This window comes from Amblyomma maculatum, chromosome 3 (genome assembly GCF_055883805.1).
Source record: "Amblyomma maculatum isolate TAMU_Amacu chromosome 3, ASM5588380v1, whole genome shotgun sequence".
In the NCBI taxonomy this organism is placed as follows: domain Eukaryota; kingdom Metazoa; phylum Arthropoda; class Arachnida; order Ixodida; family Ixodidae; genus Amblyomma; species Amblyomma maculatum.
In genome coordinates, this window is record NC_139346.1 from 149,005,161 (window position 1) to 149,026,835 (window position 21,675).

Here is a 21,675-nt window from a genome sequence, read left to right on the forward strand (position 1 = left end):
AGTTCATATTGAGTGCGGGTGCCAGAAAGCGACGTAGATTACCTGGACGGCATAAAATTTGCCGACTAGGATGTTGCTTAAATCGTTGATTTTATTATATCAGCTCATACATTCAATATCCATTGCTATGAAGCGTCGAAGTAAGCTGGTGGTGCCAGCCATGGACCATTGTGTATAATATAAACACAGCTGAAAAACAGCTAATAACAGTGAAATGTAACATGTTTCAAGGGTAAAACGAGATTGTTTTCTCCTGGGACGCTTTTTAGGGCAACCATGTTACCCCTTTGTATACTGCTCAACCTTGTGAACACTGAGGAAGGCATGAGTAGCAAGGGCAACAGAAGGTTACATTGTTCAAGGAAAGTAATGCAGATAGTTCCTAAGTGTCACTAACATTCTTCAAAAGACAGGAGCGTCGAACAAGAAGAAAATATAAAATGTAGGATCTGGCCGTGAAGGCTGTGCGCCAAATATGCCACAGTAAGTGCATTTAACAGTCTAACTTTATTAACGAGTGCAATCTTCCTTTCTTATATTTAGAACGAAAAGTAATTAGCTCTAATACTTCATCTTGAAAACACATAAGGATATAATGACAACAACAAGAAATAAAAACGACAAGGGACTAAGAGAAGCCATATAATAACAACAAACAAGCCATAAAAAAAGCCATAGTCCATTCTCCTTTTTTCGTGGAGCAGCTGTGATTTTCCAAAAATATTTACCGGCACACTCAAACCACTGCCCTAATCACACGATGATAGTTTGGTCAGCAAACATCAAGACGAGTCCACTTCTCATCTTTCAGTCCCGTACATGAAGGGCACAAAGTGCTAGAGTCATCCTTTCTCTAAACAACAGCATGATGAAAGAGCACTATTAAATTTTTCAATCTCGACTACTCCGTATACCTCGATCGCTGGCTGCCGCGTTCCCGGAAGAACAACGGTCGTCCTTAAAGCCTTTTACAGCCAAGCGTTTCAACCAGCGTTTCGAAGTACATCGCACCCTTGCCCTAGCCGCAAACAGGCAAGGATCTCTTACTTCTGACTTCTTCCATTTTTTTCTCGTATACAGCATTTTGTCTGACCTGAGATGTCTTTATATTCTTCTCAACGGCGGTAGGAAACTTTACCAGAATTGACACTTGGGGGAGTTAGTGGCGGTTCACTTGTCGCATAGCGCTAAACAGACACGGACACAACGAGGCATACAGAACGGGCGCTAACTTACAACTGAACTTTAATTTCATTAAACAAGGCAATATAAGCACTTTGTTAACAATGAAGAGTAGATATAAAAACACTAGAATACAGAAAGCAATCAAACAGCGTTATCGTCGAACAACATTCACAGATTACCAGACAGGAATTGCATTTCTTTTTCACATAAAAACACTGATGAAGCACTCACGCATTTATCTTCTTTTTGCGATGAGATATTGAACGCCTCTATAATTTCCTTGGTAAGCTGCTCTTTGCGGCAATCAATGACGAGAGATATTTTATATTCCGGATAACAACCAAGACACTTCTTAGTTTCTTCATCTCTTTTTTTTGATGTGACCAGCAAGATGCCCTTTCACAGCATTACTGACACCGGATATGTTCGCGCAACGTGCAATTGAGACATGTGCCTGTCTACCTTATATATATTTGTGGCCGCATTGCGATGAGATATTGAATGCCTCTATAATTTTCCTAGTAAGCTGATCTTAGTGGCAACCAATGGCGAGAGACCTTTTAAAATCCGGATAACAACCAAGACAATTCTTATTTTCTCCATCTTTTTCTTTGATGTGACCAGCAAGATGCCCTTTCATACCTTTCCTGACATCATTATGTTGGCGCAATCTGCCATTGAGGCATCTGCCTGTCTACCCTATAGATCTCCGGCCGCATTTCAATGACATAGAATACATTATTTTCACAGGTGACATATCGGTCCTTATGCTTCATTTTACCTTTTATGGCTTTTTTAGCACGAGAGTTCATGCGATTACACAAGCTTGATAACTTGTGATGAGCGGAGAACACCACCTGTACTTTCGCTCGGCTCATTGACCTCTTTAGATTGTGGGAAAGAGTGCAGTAATATGGGATAACAGTAATTTTTTGTCGGCTTTTTCTTTCATTTTTTGAAATAGTCTCATTAGGTTCGGCATTTCCAAACTGAGATATTGTATCCTTAAGCAACTTCTCAGCGACTGATACCAGAAGAAAAGGCGGGTAACCTGCTGCCTTTAGCCTATTGCACTGTTTCCAAAAAAACATCCCCCCCCCCCCCCACAAAGCAAACAAGAAAAAACAACAGTCCCAGGACTGGTCGCAAGGTTCACCATGCCTCCCGTATTGCTCCTGACTCGAAAAAAGACACATTTTTGAGAGCATGGACGCTGTGAAGAGGTACCAGCAGTTAAGCTGTAATATTCCGATTAGCCGCACAGTCTCCTATTTAAAAGAGAACTCGCTTTTCTTGTTATTGTCTGACCGTGAAGGAGGGTTTGCCGTCCTACCAAAAGCCACTTTAACTCCAAGACCTCTTCGGCCATTAACTCTCTCTCTTTGACAGAAAAAAAATGCCCCTGTAGCGTCTGCGAAAAAGAAAGCAATGCAGTTCTGCTCCAAGTTGAGTCTAAGTGGTCTTCAAAAGAGTGCAGAAAAAAGTGAAAACGATGCTCTGAATATGTTATTCGCCGCTAAAACTCATAAGGTTGATTGCCTCCTGCGTGTGATTATATCTGAAAAGGGGTCATGGCAAAAATCGCTATCGAACTTTCTCAAAAACCAGTTGATGATGCTTGAATTTGAAGACCTGTATCGGACAAAAAGTTCTTTTAACGTATTTAAATTTATATATTTATGCTTATATATATATATATATATATATATATATATATATATGCAGATCAATTAAGGGGAAATTGGGGTGCTCGTTATAATACATGAAGGAAAGAAGCCAACAGTCGGCGAGGCCAAGGAAAGCGTAGGGGATGTTACTTTATGTCCTTTTTTTAAATGTTTACTTGGATAATAACAGAAATTAGTAATGTAATCTTGTTTAGGGGAAATATAATTAAACACAAAGTAGCAGAAAAAACAACGTGCCGATGGTGGGAACCGAACCCACGACCTCCGAATATCGCGTCCGGTGCTCTTCCAACTGAGCTACATCGGCCGCTGTCCCCCCCGCTACTTGCTTGGGTATTTATGTTGTCTGTATACGAACCTTGAGAGTGTTCACCAGCGCCACCCTCAACCATAGCGGCGGAAAAAAAGGACATAAAGTAACATCTTCTACGCTTTCCTTGGCCTCGCCGACTGTTGGCTTCTTTCCTTCATATATATATATAATAAATCAGTAAGACTTATACTTGCCATCATGCGCTCGTGGAGGATCACTTTTTCTGCTCTGAATTAATTTCCCTCTTACTGCGGCATATTTTACATTGTATTTTTAACGCACTGTTCATATCACCAGACTTCCCAATAGTCCGCTATCAACGGTTTGAAGTGTTCTTGGCAAATTATTTGAATCGAAGTATCGGGTTTGGGCACACTAATGTAGAGCTCATGTGTTATGAAATTACCGGTTATTTATGACATACACCCCGATGTCCTCAGACACGCATATCTTCATATTCTTCAGGTAAACTGTGTCGTCTAAATTTGTCCCTAAACGTTTTGTTGTTGATTGGTGATACACTATATGTGTAAACATTGTTTTTTCCTATTCAACAGGATAGAAAGTTGGAAAAATAATTCCAATGAACTGCAGCTTCTGAAATCTGTACTAATCCTCTGCGTGTGTTGCGTACAGTGCTGTACCAACTCACTCAGTTATGGCTTCTGGTGTCCACCCTCAGCATTCGAGCGGACTTGATTTGCATCTAATCTCATCTTAGAATTAATTTTTAGCCAGCTTCATTCTTCTCCACCACGGGATGCGTTAACGGGCCCGTGAAGAAAACGCACAGGACCAAGAGCATCAATCACCTCCGCAACGCATAAATGCTTGTGTTACCTTCATGAGCACTGAACATACAGGCGATTCAACACGACGCCCTTTCTCTTGCCCCTCAACCCATCCCATGCTAGCGTGCAAGAAAAAAAAACAGTCCCAATGGCGGCCCACCACTACTCGTCCAGCCCGCATAGGTTGGGAGCGTCCAATGAGCGTGCGCGCAGAGCAAACCATAATGACGTCATAGGGGAGGTTTGCTAGCGGGATGTGTGGCCAAGATTAGTTAAGAGCGGTTGCCACTAGCAATTTTGAAACACCATTTGTAAGTTATAGGCTCCACAAAAAACTGTTATATTTGACTCCAATTATCTTTAAAGGGCCACTGTCCAGGGAAGGCCCTTTTAAGCAAAGGAGCCCGGTGTTTCAATCAGGTACCGGAGATAGTCTGTGCAAAACGCTACAGTGACACGCGCGCCGCAAAGCATCGAAAATACAACTCAAAGCTCTCTCATGCTCTCCTTTGGGAAGCCAGCTTCCCCGTTTCCTGCGCTGTCCCGACGAGACACAGGAATGACGTACGTACGCGAACGACGTCCATCGGTCCGTCTCGCTGACTGACGGGAGAAGGATGGGTGTCTACAGCTCGCTGCGTGCTTTGCCCTCGCCACAGCCAGACTGAATCCAGCGGCGCGCGCTCCCTGAGCCGTTTTTTTTTTTCGCGCTCGCGGAGTGCCACGACCCACCTTCCGCCAAACGCGGAGGATGAAGGGGAATTTGTCTTGCGGAGGCTAGACGACCTCGGGCAGGAGAGTGAAAAACCTTTGAGAGGGAACGGAAGAAGAGAAGCATGACAGAATCGGGTGATTGCGGTGGCTCTAACTGCGTTATTAATTACTCTTTTTAAAAACATTTTGCAGCCTTTCGTTCTAGCGGCGAAGTATCACAGTCACCGTGGAAGAAAATATTTTCACCGGAGGGTGGACAGTGGGCCTTTAAGGCCACCTTTATATATTTCTTGCAGTAGAATATTACCACAAATTGATTTTCCGGGCCCTTAAAACGAACTCTATTACCGGAATTTTCCCGTCAGGCGGATCACAAGCTAAGACAGCAGTCCTGCGGGAACACTTTATGCTGCCTATGACATAAGTGTTCTAAATAATACAGCCCTTGTTAACATGTTGATCAGTCAAGTCAGTGGTGGGATGTTTATGGTATGAACCTCAAAGAAGCCAACCATCACCAAAACCACGAAATACATTGAGGATTCCATTCATAGAAATTTTTGGTGCTGGTCATTTGCCATTCAAATTGCAAGCGCAATCACTTTTTACCCGAAATGTAATGATTAAAAATTTAAGAACCGCCACAGGTTGACTGCAGGTTCTGAACCAAGGATCGTCATATCTCACGAATTGGCATACTTCCTTCTAGAAGAATAACTGTTTTCAATATTACGAATAATTACAGGCCCTTCTGTTGTTTAATTACCAGAACACGCTTATATGCTGAATTTTGTGAGTATTGTATATTTCGGTAAGTGAGCCAAATCAATTTCAGCTGCACGAAATAGTCCTTGGAAGCTCTGTAAGGATTAGCCGTTAGGACGAGATACATTTTTGCCTTACTAATCGCTCCTTTTCAAATAGAGATAGTCTACAGCTCCTCGTAGATGCAGGTTTACTCTGCTTTGTTTCGCAATAGTGAGGTTTCGAGCTGTTTTATCTCTATCTACAAAGGCGAGCTCCTTTCTAGAGTAAAGTCTGATATTCAATTTTTGGTCATGCCACAGTTATTTGTCGTGATATAATACAAACTTATGGTGATATTATTCTGCACACAGATCTAACTGGTACATAAATAACTAGTTTATTTGATGGCTACGTCGATTGAGCAATAATAAATAGGTGCTGCTTAACTGGTTAATCACGGAATATCATACAGCAATAGCGCGTTTTTCCATGCTTATGGCTATTGTGTCACAACGAGCGAACATTTCCGAGACAATGCGGTGACTAAGCTTAGTATTACACGGTTAGGCTTGTTGCTTTCCAGTGATTTCGCTTTGTTGACCGTACATTGCATGTGCATCAAAGAGGCAATGTTCCCTGAAGTAATGTTACTCTTCTTCGTCAATTTCTTTTTGACGTTTCTACATCGATTTCTTTTTGGTGTATTTTCCTCGCATATTGTCTCTGTGCAATGTTTTCTGTCTCTTAATGGCAGACAACGGCCACTGTTTAATCGTGCTGAGACTGTTGTTTTGAACATTGTCGTTCCATTCATCGCAAGTGTTGATACACTTCGTAAGAAACTTCGAATCCTCCCAGCTTAACCTCCATGCTAACACGAGAGCAAAGCCACAGGAGAACGTGCCAAGCACGCGTAAGCGCGAATGCAATGCGAGGCGATATTCCTCTCCGATGTGCGGCAATGCCGGCCGTAAGGCCAACATTTTTTTTTTTTTGCATCAGTTGTTTGCGTCACACACCTCGAACCCTTCCTCGTCTTGCTAAACGGAAATGTTCTGAAAAGATGGAACAGAGAAAGGTAATGTAGAGGATGCCTCTATTCTCCTGATGAGAGACGGTTTGTAAGCGTTGTTACCTTCTCGATTAGAGATGCACCCGGATGCGTCGCATATCATCCAAACCGCTCACGGCTCACTCACCGGGCCACAAATACGGGCAGGCTTTGTCACAAGCGCAGAGCCCAATCGGTTCGATTCTCAGCCGTGTAATGGAGCTGCTTTAGCATTGTTGAAGGTACTTCCCATCAGAGAAGGTAGGGCGAAAAATCTCCTTAATATTACGAGGTTAGGAACACTGGAAATGCATAACACGCCGCGCGAAGTGGCTCAGAATTAGACCCCTTAGGCTCTAAACTTCTGATAAAGACTGTACTTTTATGAGCTAACCAGATTCTGGTCCCTGAAAATTCTGTTTAAACAGCGTCGTCTTCAAATGCGTTAACTCGAGTAAGAAACCGGGGCCTGATACTATAAATGGCCTATAACAGGTAACGATGCAGAAGGCAGAGTGATAGAATTCCTGCGGAACACAAAGGAAAGGGAGCAAATTCTGAGGGGAAACGTCAGTGTGGTAGGTAAAGTTTCGACAAAAAAATTGTCTTCTCTGAGGTAAGGAGTTCATCACTTGCGGGGCTTAAATAGTGTGTTTTCCGTTAGGAGGAAGCCCAGTAAGGGAGAGGAGGAGAAGCTGTGGAATGCGTGGTAGGCTAGAAAGTGACCTAGAAAATCTGTTCCTTAGACAGAACTCCTGAAAAAGATCGAATGTTATACGGGAGATTATGTTGGAGTATCCTGCATACCTAATGATGTAGGCAAGGATCACCAGAGTGAAGTTCAGAAAAGAAGGGGGGGGGGGGGGGGGGGGCGGGCGGGGAGGTGGACTAGAAGAGGGCGTACAAATACAGAGTGGAACTTGAAGCTTTGATGACGTCATTGGAAGTCACATTTTGTGTTTTTTTTTTTGTGTTAGAGTTTGTTGTTTGGCTCCATTATTCGTTCTTCGTGTTTTCGCGCTATCCAAGTAAGCCATAAATTAGAGACTTGCTCAAACGTCTGTAGTCGTACTCTTGAAAAGGTGTGGGTTCAGGCGACCACGTTTGCTTTGGTAGTGCGAAGTAGATCATCCTGTACTCGAAAAAAGAATTAACTGAACCGCTTTGTAATTGAAACCTTATTAGCTGCATTCACAAAGTGGGTATCAATCGCTGTCGCACAGCAATGTTTTCCTAAGTCGTTAATTACCTCACATTAACTAAGAGATCTATAAAATTGCATACATTTTTTAAATCATGTTTGCCACCAACCTTTAGCTAATATTGTATAACCGATATAAGCCAGTTATTAGTGTGTTTTGCTGCATTTTTGGTCGCTTTGTTTCGCGTTGTAACCACTGTTCCCTGCAGCCCCATTCGGTAAAGAAACCGCATTTAAGAAACGTCTAAACCATTCTGTAATGATATTTATGTTCCGAATTCTACAAATGGACTGGAATATATAATTTTACAGCCGCAAATTTACTCTGAATGCTCAGCTTAAATCTGTTTTTCCAAATTGATCTATTTGTGAACCACGAAGCATTTTCGACCCTTGCCTTCTTAGGCGGGCCTTTATATATAACGCAATCTCTGCGGCAGCCATTTCTTCCTAAGCATAACACTGTAGGGTTTTGAAAGCTGTAGCTTCCAGTTTCAAAATAGCACTCGTGCTTGCATAACTATCACGTGCTTCGTGGCGGGTACGGTATGGGGACAGGACATGGTTTATTGCCTACTGTCAGCCGCAATTGCCCGCGACATGACATCCATGAGTATGTACAGTATTCGTGATGCAAACGCACGTAGAACTAGGCAGCCACTCAGCTGGAGCCAGGCGCAACTCAGTACCTCCCGATGTTTAACTAAACCACTTCCTCAATCAACTCATTCAGCCCCATTCATTTGGCGATGTCTACAGTACTCGTCTCGTGCTCGCCCACTTTACACGGACGTCAGTTACCCCTCTTGGGCGGATTTTAGCACATTGTTGCTGTTTAACTCCTTCAGCAGCAATGCTACGTCCCATCTTCTCGGCATCTACTGTTTTTAGCTTCAAAATCTGAAATTTCGAAACGATTCCACTCCCTTAAAGGCAACTTAATGATGCCCCATCCTCAAACCATAAAATATGCTATGCTTTTAGGCGTGCAATGCATATGTTCCTAAATAATTTTTCAGTGAGAGTAATTATCAGTCTAAGACCCAGGTATTGGTGCTAATGCTGTAAGGTTGCAAAGGTATTATGTATTCATACTTGGTGCCTGTGATAACCAAAATGAATTAGGGAAGGAGAGGAATTCAGACTATTTAGAAGAAAATTAGTGGTGCCTCCTCGGGAGAGTTTCTACATGTCTAATAGTTCTCTTCGCGCCACTCTTCGCATCTGTTAGGCTAGTTTTAGCTGTCGACCATTTCGGCAGCCATATGGACTTGAATTCTGCTTGTTTCGAGAAAAATTAATTTTATGTAAGCTTCCTTTGCTCCTCCCGTATTAAACTGCTTTTCCATTAGTGTGTACCAGGTGCACAACGCAAGTTCGGGTGAAAACCGGAGCATATTGCAACTTGCCCTTAATCCCCGTCACACCATTATTTCTATTTAAGGCGTAGTTCTTACTTTAAGAACAAAAATATTTTCACTCCATCAAATTGTTAACCTGATTATAAGCACCGGCAGTTCCACTTTTCGGCACATGATTTTTATGCATAAACAAAATTAGAAAAGCAACTCCTGCCAATTCCAAACACGAAATCTGTAGTCTGAAACGCTGTGCAGATGAGCCTAATGGGATCTGTTGGCGGCTTTGACGGGAATCCCCTAAAAAGAGATAACTGCACACACAGAAAAAAAAAACAATAATAATGTCCTTGAGGCTCAACGTCTTCTTCAAGCAGCGCAGCGCACCGCACGCTGACTTTCGGATGCAAACACGACCATATCGACGTCTCTTAATTTCTATTCAGGGCTGTTTTTCGTCAGGCTCTTGAATAGAAAGAAAAAAATTTCATAGCCGAACCACGTAGTGGTGCAGCATGATACTCGTCAAAAAGTTGAAATGCAGGCCTTGAAGTCCGCACGCTGGTGGCACATGGCACAGGGTAGCACGCGGCTTGCTTGGTTATTATTTTATCTGAATTCTACTGTATTTAGAGTGATGGCTGAAGCACGGGAATGCGTGCGCTGTAATATGCACCGACTCCCTATTTGACCATTCCTCACGCGCAGAGACACGACGCTCTCCCACCTAGCACTGGCACGGCCGATACCAAAACAGCGTCGAAAACAAAGCAGCAAAGAAAACCTTCCACCCCCTCCCTGGCCGACCTTCGCTGAGTAGAGAAGAACGGCGAAGACCGCCAGGAAAATGCCCAATGTTAACGGTCTAATTGGTTGCGCAAACAGGCCTCCTTCACTTTTTGGCGGCGCTCAAAGGTGAATATTAAAAGTGGGCGTTTTCGCCCTCCTCACCCGCCGCTGCAGCCAGTTCGCTGCTTTTTCTACAGCTAGCTGCCAGCTATAAAAGCCGTTCCCTGCCCCACGGCGGTCAGAAGCGTTCGCTCCTCCATAGGATTAGCTCCACCAACATGGTAAGTTTTGAAAGGCACGTTTTCGTATCTCTGTCGGGGTAAACTAGATGCCATTTCAAATTAACAGGATTGGTAACACAGTCAAACCATAGTTTTTCAGGTGCAGCTATGTATGAGCTGACAACATTGTTATACAGTAATCCGCCCAAGTAAACATTATGCCCGCTTTCGCTGACGCCGTGCGCAGTTCGAATTCGCGTATACGTACCGCTTAAACAATAGCGATGGTCAATAGCTTCTATTTTCATAGCTTGCACAAGCATTTACTCATTTATTAAAGAAAAACACAATGAAGCGTATATTCTTCAAACTAGCATAAAATGTGAAGACAAAATAGGTATACAATTTAAGGGAGGCTGCCAGACTGATTAAAATAGATACACCACTTAGGCGATAGTCTCGATAGAAGAACAGAAATGCAGTCAGCGCACCGTACAAAGGTTGCAACAATATTGCTCTGTTACACATAACCTCACAGACATCCAATCATTACTGCTGCTAGGATTAGACAAAATGATGTCGATAGTAATGAAATTTAAATCATAAAATTCGCCTTTTTCAGCTTCGTGCCTGCATCGTCCTCGCCCTGGCCGCCAGCGCCATTGCTGGTCACGTGTCTGGCGGCTACGGCCTCGGCCTCGGCTACGCCGGTCTCGGCTATGGTTCCCTCGGTTACGCCGGCCTCGGCTATGGCGGCCTCGGCTTGAGCCACTATGGCCTTTCTCACGGCATTGGCTACTCCGGCTTGACTGGCTACGGCCTTGGTTATGGTTACGGATACGCTCCAGCTGCCTCCTACGCTGTCGCTGCTCCAGCCGTTTCTCGTACCGTCGCCACCTACCACGCTGCCCCAGCTGTGGCTGCCGTTCACGCGGCACCAGCCGTTACTGCCGTGCACGCCGCCCCAGCCTACGCCACTTACGCCGCTGCCCCAGCTGTAGCCAGGGTTGCCACCTATGCTGCTCCAGCAGTGACCAAGGTTGTGCACTCCGCTCCAGCTGTCACCTATGCCGCTGCCCCTGCCGTCGCTAGGGTTGCCTACGCTGCTCCCGCTGTGACCAAGGTTGTGCAGTCCGCTCCAGTCATCGCCGCTGCCCCTGCCGTCGCCACCTATGCTGCCCCAGCTGTTGCCGCCGTTCACGCTGTTCCAGCCGTTGCCACCACTACCGTGCACCATGCCCCAGCTGTCGCCACTGTCGCCCACGCTGCTCCAGTTGTTGCCAGCTACGGCTTTGCCCATGCTGCCCCAGTGTACGGCTACGGTGTTGGCAGCCTCGGCTACGGTGCCGGCCACTACGGTTTCGGCCATGGTCTTCTCGGCTACGGCCTCAACTACGGTTACGGCCTCGGCTCTCCATTCCAGTACGCCACCCTCCTCCGCAAGAAGAAGTGTAAGTATTGTGGTCTGTGGCAACCTAAATACGAATCTCCACTACTTTCTCTCAGCCTCAAGCGTTTGATACTTATTACATCTACATTTTCTCCTTCCAGAAATGCTATTTTTCAAGAAATACTCCGAAACAACCAGTTCTGCAGCACTCGAGGATATTTTGTTGCTTTAACCATCGGGACTGATGGTCGAACAATAAAACGTTTGTCTTTCAAATTTTGTCAACTTCATTTGGTCGGACTCGACCGGCTCTGCTACGGACCTGATGTCAGGAGCATTTGTATTGCTGCACAAGGCGGCAAGCGGCACCATTTAGCGCAGGTCCTTAAGATACTAAATCTTGCCAGGCTTTGAAGTATATATCAACTTTTTAGTCGGTATATGTGCCCAGAGCTATGAAAGGGTGCGTTGTCTTCACTGCACACATGAACATTTGTTATTTCTTAATGTGCACTGAAACAAAAAATCTCAGTTAATTTACCGTTGTTCGCTCTCTGGACCGCGTTCCTGCGCTGACGGTGTTTATGAACTAAAGCAGCTGCTGCACATTCATTCCAATGAACGATAATTTTCTCCATTGACATCCCTCAGGGAATACTTCAAAATGTGACCATTTGTATTCGACAGGAAATGTGCTGCCAATAACACATTAGACTGAAAACGAAAAAGGTGAAAATTTATTCATAAAATTGCAAAACATGTAGCCTCGATTTTGTACGAGTCCTTGAAAGGATCATAACTACCACCTGTAAATATCGTTGAAGGCCATTGTTTGGCTACATTTTTTTGATTGATCGCAATTAACTGTATTTGCTTGACGGACAAAAATATTTTTGTTAACGATTAATCATTTTCTCTGCTAATGCTGAAGTATTTATCAAATTTTTTTATGTCTGCCAGCAGACATATGAAGACCAGAATGTGCCTCTCAAGCACAATTAGGCAAATTGAAATCACTAGTATATAATTGCTCCTGACAGGGCTCGTAGTTACAGCCGGTACAAGATGTATAACACACCTCAATATATATCCTCCTCACAACGACAATTTATAGCTGCATGGTCCTATAGATAAGTAACTAAAAATAAACAAGTCTAATTTCATCCCCTGAAGGTAATCTAATCAATTTCAGTTTCTAAATGCACACCTTGAAAAACAATTCAGTTGGCAAATTGTTTATGTTCATTTGAGATTGGACATCTCAAGGCAGATATCTTGCCCTGTCATTGGAAGTCTTTGGGAGATGTCCTGGAAAGAGAACACTTGCGCAACATGGTACGTCACAATATATTTGTAAACAGGGGAGTCAACAATAATGTCATCTGCAGCTCTTTCTTGATGTCTACAGTAAAAAAAAAAAATGTAGTCTCTAATGCTCATGGCAATCAAATTTTAATTGTAAACTTTGGTACCTGAAACTGTATAGATATTTCGCAACCCAGTTTTCAACAGCTTCCTTTGACGCGAACCATACACCATAATCGAGCGATGTCTACAAGACACCCTTTACTGTTTACGTAATGAGTGGTCAGACGTGTACGGAGTCGGGGATTCGCAAGTGGTTTCACGGCCTCTGCGTGCGCTAACAGAAGTTTCGTTTGCTGCTCTAAGCTTGATTTTAGAGTCAGGCTTAACGGGAACTATTGCTGCGCTGTAAGGTGAACATATTTCTAACAGAGACAACGGGCATACTCTAACTATTGATGTTAGAGCAAAAACGCTTGCGTGTTCCCGGGACACTAAAAAAATCCTTCGGGCCAATTAGTGGGCTCGAGTAACTTTATGTGGCATACATCTGGTGAGAATATGTCGGACCTATACACATGTGTACATTGATGGATCTGAGTGAGCACAAAGTCGACTGCAGCCGTGGTGATAATCTGCATCAACGGCTAGCTGCTGAGCTTGTGGCCTTTCGGGAATCGATGCTTTACATTTGTGTCGAACCATCTCATAAGTGGTGTACATTAACGCACTCAAAATCTGCATTATAAACTTTGGAAAGTTACCTACGCCACACTGCCTACCAGTCTCGGGCACTAAAACACTACGGAGCTACTTACGTCTGTGTGTACCCAAGGCCACAGGATAACTTTTCCATCGGTCCTTGCACAATATGGGCTTGAAGGAAGTGAGAAGACCGATACTGAAGCAAATTGCGCCCCCAGCAGTTGCCTCAAAGCGGTTGTGCTTTTTTCAAGAGCGGATACAAGGTATCTTCTTTCGAACTGCACGAGGAGACCGACGGCAGTTCTCTATGCCTAGCCATATGACCGAAACATCCGTCTTTTAAGACTATATATTTTATTGCAATTTTCTGTTCCGCGCCATCAAGCATGCTTGCTTCACATACTGCGTTGAAACGTGGCTTTCATGCGCCAAAAAGTGTGCTTAATTTTACAGGCAGATTCCCCAGACAATTTTATTTGTGGCATTACGGAGACTGTGGACCATATATAGAGTATCATAAGTAGTATATGCTTGAGAAAATATAATTATAGCCACCTCCTTGAAGCGTATGGACAGCAAGCCTGTTCGGATGATTTACTGCAAGGCGCTTGGCAGCACAAATGGAAAGGTGTACAGTCTGTGCGGGCTCATTGCCGCTTTGCCGCTTTTCGAGTGACACGGGATTCGACTCACGCTGGTAACACAAGTCACAGTTCCTGTGTGTTTTTCGTGCCTCTCCTCATTACATTGTCACCCATCGCGTTTCTCCTTCTTTCCCTTTCCAGCGCAGAGTAGCAAGCTGGATAGTTAATTCTCCCGCTCTCCCGCCGACTTATAAGCCTTTCTAATCCATAAACATATATCTATCTATCCAAGCAACAAATACTTCCGCGACAGATGCGGAAACGTATTGCACCGCGTTGATTGATCTGGAAGCAGAAAGTTTGTCTTTGCTCAGACAAATTTGGCTCTCAATGGCATGAAGACTACGTGTACCTTGAGAAGCTGCTGGACTCGCTACGGCTGCGTTAAACAGGCACTTAAGGAACCGCCAGCTAAATGAAGTGAGGTCGTCGGGAGGAATCAGGTTCTCAGCGAATGCTCGAATAAATATTAAATTCACTGAGTAGTGACGATATTCTGATTGGCACTGGAAATTCCATTCAAAGTTGCCCACCCAGTGCAATGTGTATCGTAACTACCGGGCGAACGCTGACTTTTATAGAGCGGTAGCAAACATTTTCGTGATGCGCTATGGCGATTTCGTACTGGATGCGTGAACAAATAATTGCTTTATTTATCTAACTAGCAAAACTAAATGGCAAAATTAATGACCAACATAAATTACTAATTATGGTCCGAAACTATAGTCTAAAAAAATTATTTTCATTTGGCTGTCATTCGCATGTTTCAAAGTACCTTCTTTCTGATAGTACGAATTAGAAATGCATCTGCCGGGCATCATTAAATTGATTGGCATTATTTTACGGGCATTGCCGATGAGTGTTATTTTTGTTGTTTTGTCTGTTCCACTATTACTGAGACGGCCGACTTAAGTCATTTTTGCAAGGCCTTTCTCTGATATTAGCCTACGTGGCACATGCGTTTTTCATTCTATGGAGTGAACAAAAATATTTAAATTGCAAATGGGGCAAGACGCCTGGTATTCACATCCGTGTTCTTCACAGTTATTGCATGTGCGGAAAACGACCAAAACAAATATCAAGCTTGTCCAATACAAGCGAAAAAAGTAACCTTAAAAGCATCTCGAAAAAAAAAAATCAGAACAGTGGTTAGAGCGCTGCGAAATATGAAGTTATCAACCAAAGTTGATCAATCCGTCATAATCATCGTAATTTTCCCCATTGCAGTTTTGCGGCAAGTTTAGACAGCAGATCCCTTAATAAACTTGGGTCGTTCGGTACTTTCGTCACAAACAGACTCAAGCGGCGATCCTCAATCGCCTTTATACCGATTATCACATAGGAACAGATGCGCACGAAATCGGATGAACATTTTTAGCCTCACAGATCGCCTCTGTCTTTCTGAGCGGCGAACTTTCACTGCGAAATTCTCCCGGAGAAACGTCAAGCGCGATGCGCTGCTGCGAAATCTTTGCACATCCTCCAGAGAGCAATGCCGCTCCCGCGTGCCGCATCGGGTGAAGCGCCGTGTGTAGCCGTCGTATACGAGTGCACTCCCATGGCTCGCACATTGAAGCATTCTACCGTTGCAACGACGCGCCCTGCTTACCGGACACAAAAGAGATACGGCTACAGCATGCCACGGAATAGCACGTACACGAACTAACAAAAAGCGCGAAGAAGAGAAAAAAGAAAACAACAGGCAACGGCACCATACCTTGTGTGTTTGAGTAGCAGCCCGACCAATGCGCTGCTTCATCGGCCACGTATATGTTCTCGGCTTTTGTCACAAAAGTTTGTTTTTATGTTCGTCGTAAGCCTTTCTTTTTCTTCAGCCTTACATGACATTTACGTGGAGGTCTACTTAGTTTTAAGGGTTGTTCGTGCACACTATTGCGGCAGCACTAGGAAATGAAACTACGCGATCACCTATGCCAATGCAGTTCATCGGTGCATGTTTACTCGCATTAGAATCTATTAGCAACATAGGAAGACCGGAAAGCAACGTAGCTGAGTGAAATCACGTAAAGAAGCAGAACCACTTAAATTACGAAAGCCAGCAAGATGAGTGCGCTGATTGCAGCGTATGTGTGTTGCATACACTATGTGGCATATTAGTGAGCACTTAGGCAGATCAAGAAGAGCCGCGAATATCTATCACATTCCGCACGTGAATCGCAGCCTTCCATCAAGCATGGCGAAATGAGCAATAGCTCCTAAACGCCGTGCAAGCTTTCCGGTGAATACAATCTACTTTCTAATTCAGAGGTTATGATCAATCGCTATGGCTCGTCTAATATGAATTTCCAATGGAGGAGATCTGTTTCCACTTGAAAGCGCATGGTTTAATCCTACGTAATTGACATCTAGCGCACACTTTATAGAAAATATCAGATGACACTTTTAACCTGTAGGCCACAGCATGCAGTTTTTGGCGCTCAGGATCGTTCGCGACGGGACAAGCGTCTATTCGGAAAATTGGTCTGAAATGATTCCCTAACCTTGCATGTAGGATAGTTTGAATGCAGTCTGCATTTAACTAGTACTTATGGTCGCAGTGAAACAGAACAAAGTACGGTGCTGATTGGATTGCTCTTGCAACGCCGCCATTCGGTGCATGCATATGGCGGCCTTCAGTATCATCAATCTTAATGCATTCAAAACTAGGCGGCGTGGAAAGGTCCATCCAGGTTCTCTGAAGTTTACCTTCATGCCGACATCTTAGGCCATTGCTCAACATGCCTTCCCTATTATCAGATGGGATGTCGGAAATTAATTTTTCGATGCTCCGTACATGGATCATATGTGAATAATATACTAATTTTGCGCTGTTTGTGCATACAGACATTCAAGATTTTGGCAGGCGCGGTTAAAACTCTGAATATGAGTCGTAGTGCTACTGATAGGTTTTCGATTTTAAGTATAAAAAATGTTTTGATAGGATGGTTTCCACGAGTAACAAATATTTTACTCATACGATTCGTATTCGATGTAGTTTTGATAAGCAGTTTTCTCTAACTTGTGCGGTTTCGCTTCGCTAATATTGTTCACAATGCTCCCACGTGTTAAAAGACGTCCGGTTGTAGTTAGCGCTCACTTGCGTCTTTTCCGTCCTTGCCCCTTTTGGGATCATAATAAATATATATTTCAAATTTAAAACTACACCCACCTGTCTCATTAATCCACCTGTCTCATTTTGTAAACTACAAAACATGGACTGGAATTTGGATTCGTGAAGCAATATCCTGTAGAGGTTAAGACAAGAAGGGATAAAAGAAGTTTATTAAGAGTATTTCTTTCCAAAGGTTGTTTACATCAATTACAAACAAAAGCCTTCATGACAAAGAAATCCAAAAGCTGCAATAAAAAGGACAAGGGTGGCGAAAACTTCATGACTGTGCCATACGTGAATTACACTTGCGCTTAGCGCGCTTAATTGAATTTGATTTTCTTGTGCAATTGTTTTGCGTGTGTGTCATAGTTAAAGTATTATTTCTTGGAATCCGTTCTTGCTAATTCTTCGGCGGATGGTAAAAACAAATTTAAAGAGGTGGGGGCTTCCCTTTATCCAATTGAACGTCATTTTGTCCGCTGCGAATGAAAAGTCTATCCCAAGGCGTCTTACGTTCATCCATTTGTAGAGCCTGGTAGCCAAAGTTTATAAAAAGTAAAGACCGTCGTCCCCATGAACATTTTCGATATAAAACGCATTGCAACCTCTTGAAGACTTAAGTCTGGCTCTACTTAGAAATATGCATGCACGTGTGTGTACGGTTGTTTTTCATTGAAGACATATGTATAATAATATTTGGATAAGTTATAAAGGGAAACCTAAACTCCGAATATTACTAGCACCTTGACAGATGGTGTAGCAATCAGTGGTGTTGATTTAATGTTGGGAAACTCAGCGGAGAAATTACAAGGCATCACAAGCGTACCGTACGTTTTTTATAAATGCTAAATCAGCTGTAGATCTTTGCGTATACAGGCAAGAATGTTTAAGTATTGATTCACAGGCGAATATTGTGTTGCACATAAGGGTTGTGAAGATAGCAGGGGTAGCACGTCCATGAACAACACTGATTTGTTCTACCAAACTTTTCTTGCATCAAAGATACCGACGGTGATGGTGTTGTTATAGTCATAACATGACGTATGATTCGGCTGAGCATGATTTGTGCTCTGGGGTGAATTCCGCTTAGCCATGATAGCCAGGCGTTGGTGCCTCGCGAATGCTCATGTGCCTGCAGGTCGCATATTTTTTTAAGAAGCGCGATTCCTGTTCGTTGTTGGGGTGATTTTGCGTCCGACCCACCGGAGTAAAACATTTGACTATACACAATTGCTTTTATTCTTAAAAAGCAGCGACGATGATGTTTGCCAGATACCGTCCACTTCCTCATGTAATGCCTCAACCGAGACCTTTGAGGAAATGAATAAATAAATAAATAAATAAATAAATAAATAAATAATAAATAAATAAGCATCGTGTAGATGGGATTACATTTAGCGAACATACCCCGACGAGAACTGTGGGCATGCGAGATCCTTTCGCGTATTTGGCAGTGAGTGATGGCGAGCAATACAATCGGTTTCAATGACTGACGTACGCATGCGCAACCCCTTTTATCCGAATGAAAGCTGACTTGTATATCGCTATCCTGTCTTTCTCGTTGCTAAAAGTCAAATTGGGAAAGTTGTCATCGAAGTCTCTGTCAGATATCTTCGCATCGGCGCCGCTTTTTCCAATTGTAATCTATAGGCATATTTTTGAAATTTAGCATCATTCTGATAACAATAGGAGGCGGCTGCCCACTCAAATTTTGCCCGTGCTGCGTCTCACCATCAAATCCTGTACTGCAGTCTGCTCCTGAGCGCGTGGGAGCCCTTCGTCCTACACATTGTCAAGACGTGTCCTGGCTTCCGCCAATAGCATGCACTAGTTTTCATTTTTGGACGTATTTTACGACAATGCTCACCAGCGCATTTGCGAGAGAAGCAAAACGTCTTTTGCCCTCAGTTCATACACGGCGCCTTCACCTAAGGCGAATGCTTGCTGAGGTTTCCCAAGCGTAAGCGTGAGGTGCCTTGAGCAGAAAGCGAAGGGCATTTCGCGTAAAGAACTAGGTTACATCCCTTCGCAAGCAAAACACCTGCGGATCATTTCTTTAAGCAGGAGCTACATAAATAATTGTTCTTTTTTTTCAGGAAGGTGTTAAGACTAAAACCGAGAGGGCAGTGACGAAGACATCCGCAGCAGCGAAACGAAAGTGATCTCGCTGGCTGGCCAGGAACTCTTGAGCGCAGTGGATAAGGAAATTGCCAAGTATCGCCCGTGGCAGATTTTTCCATGGAAGTCTCAATGCGACGTTCGTCATTAAGGAAAATAAACAAACAAACAATTAAATTACTAGCACTAATGCCGATCAGTTTCAGTGTTGTTTTGAGCATTAGGAATCTGCTGAACTGCATAATGGTGTTCGAGTGGCCACGTACATGGGAGTCATATTAGGAGTGCTCCGATTGTTTTGTCATTGTAATAAGCTGTGTCATCAGCCTCGGCGTGATATACCACCTGCGTTCAGCGGCCGGAAGACCGACTGATAAATGTTTGACCGTTATTTTGTTTTGAGGAAAAAAGTTGTTTGCACACCAGAATGTGTAAACATGTGTCAAAACATGCGGTTATATTCTCCCAAAGAAGTGAACAGTGAACACGGCAGTGCTGTCTGAAAGAAAACTAATACTTTAAGTCATAACCTCTAGTTTACGTGTCGACACCCCGAGATGCTGAGGCGGGTGGTGTTTCTAGAAACTATTATGGCTTACAATACTGTTCCGCATCGCGAATACCACGGGGTAGGGCCAGCTCAGCCACAATCACCATGTAATGGATATCTATGCGTGCTCGGGTTAATTGTATCGCATACAGATTTGGAATAACTACTCCTGATTGTGTGATGCCTGCTGCATCTGTCTCATTGAAGCAAAGATTTGAGCTACACGCCGTCATCAGCATTTAGCATATGCAGGAAACTACTGATATTGTCTACTAATACAGGAGAACATCATTGGCGAAGCTAGCCACTGCACAATTCGAAGGAACTTAGCATAAGCAGCAGGGGACGAAAACATCGGTTAAGGCTACTTTTGAGTTGATTTTGCAACGAATGCTTATTTTGCTTAACGCAAGCAGAAACATATCTGGCTTTGAATTTCGTGACGTGAAGAGCAAAGTCAACAATGCCAAATATCTAACCAAAATGTGCGAACAAGTGGCATGAATGATTTGTGTTTATTTTTTACTTATGAATACTGTGGTAGGGTGAGGGTTTCAGTGGGGATGACAATTTGCGTCGCTTTCATCAGAGCACTAGCTCGTCAATGAAATAAGCGCGCCACCCCATCACTCACCAGCGTTTCAGAATAACAAGCACAGGCATGAACACGTCGGCTCAGAATGAAAGAGATATTTTAACTGAAAGCTACACAAAGAATTGCAGCAAACATCATCGCCATCTGAAAAGGTTCCCCAGTTTAGGTGCAAAAAATAATATGTACTGCAACGCACGATGTAGGCCCTTAGGGGCTTGTCGTGACTTCATCGCTTAGGTTTGGCCGATGCAATTACTGACCTTCATTGATAGGGATAAGCCCAAGATGAAGCATGGGAAACATTTTGGTTGAAATTTGGCCTAAAACATTCACACATAAAAGGGTTGAAAAAAAAAACACTCGCAAAATTGCACCAGTCTTCTTTTTTTTTTTTTAGTCGGGCCAGCAAACATATACAGAAATGAAGAAATGTGCAGGAAATATAATTATGTCGAATAATCCGGAAAACTACGCCTTCACTTCGGGCCGGCGCGGAAACGACTTGACGCGAGGATGCCCTGTTGCATAATCGGCTTTCAGAACAGCGTCTGGCCGACCGCTCTTTCGTCGCCGCAGCGGCGCGCTGCCATTGCACCGATCTCTGGCGCGTCGCGGGCTGGAATCACAGGATAGGCTCTAGAACCCATAACTCAGATGCCAACTGCTTTGAATACCTGCACATCTGGAGAGCAGGACCGCCACCCTCCGCCAGCATTGTCAATCTTTCCAGTGCTAGCCCCTCCCGCGCTGACAAAAATCTCCTGTCGCGTGGGTTGAACTTTTCCGCCACGTATACAGTACATATAACGAATTTAATCGTGTAAAAGACGTAGAACCTTTCGCACGCAGCGTGAGATTTCGAGAGTATTTCCATGATCGTCCCGTATCCAATGAGAGAGAAAATGCATTGCCCTTATCGAAACATTGGACTCCTCTAGTACAATGTAATAAATATCTAGACATGTATATAAACGTGGGGCAGCAAGACATATTAGGAGCATGTAAGGATAAAGTGCCTTTCTGGCACAATTCATCGTCTGATGAATCGCCAGCAATGAAAAAACTAGCGACATCCACGGAAATTGTTATAAAGCCGGCAGACAAGGATGGGGCCATAGTTATTATAAATATGTCGGATTACAGTAGTGAGGGCCTCTGCCAACTAGACGACGAACCGTTTTATAAAATCTTTGATTCT

The 21,675-nt window shown here is 43.7% G+C and overlaps 1 protein-coding gene across 1 annotated transcript; it reads left to right on the forward strand.

Moving 5' to 3' along the window:
• Positions 1-10,071: 10,071 nt before the first annotated feature.
• On the forward strand, positions 10,072-11,724 carry LOC146196390 (uncharacterized). Its single transcript, XM_084598176.1, has 3 exons — positions 10,072-10,118; positions 10,681-11,509; positions 11,610-11,724. Coding segments are annotated over exons 1-3 (834 nt in total). The 5' UTR covers positions 10,072-10,115; the 3' UTR covers positions 11,612-11,724.
• The last annotated feature ends 9,951 nt before the right edge of the window (positions 11,725-21,675 follow it).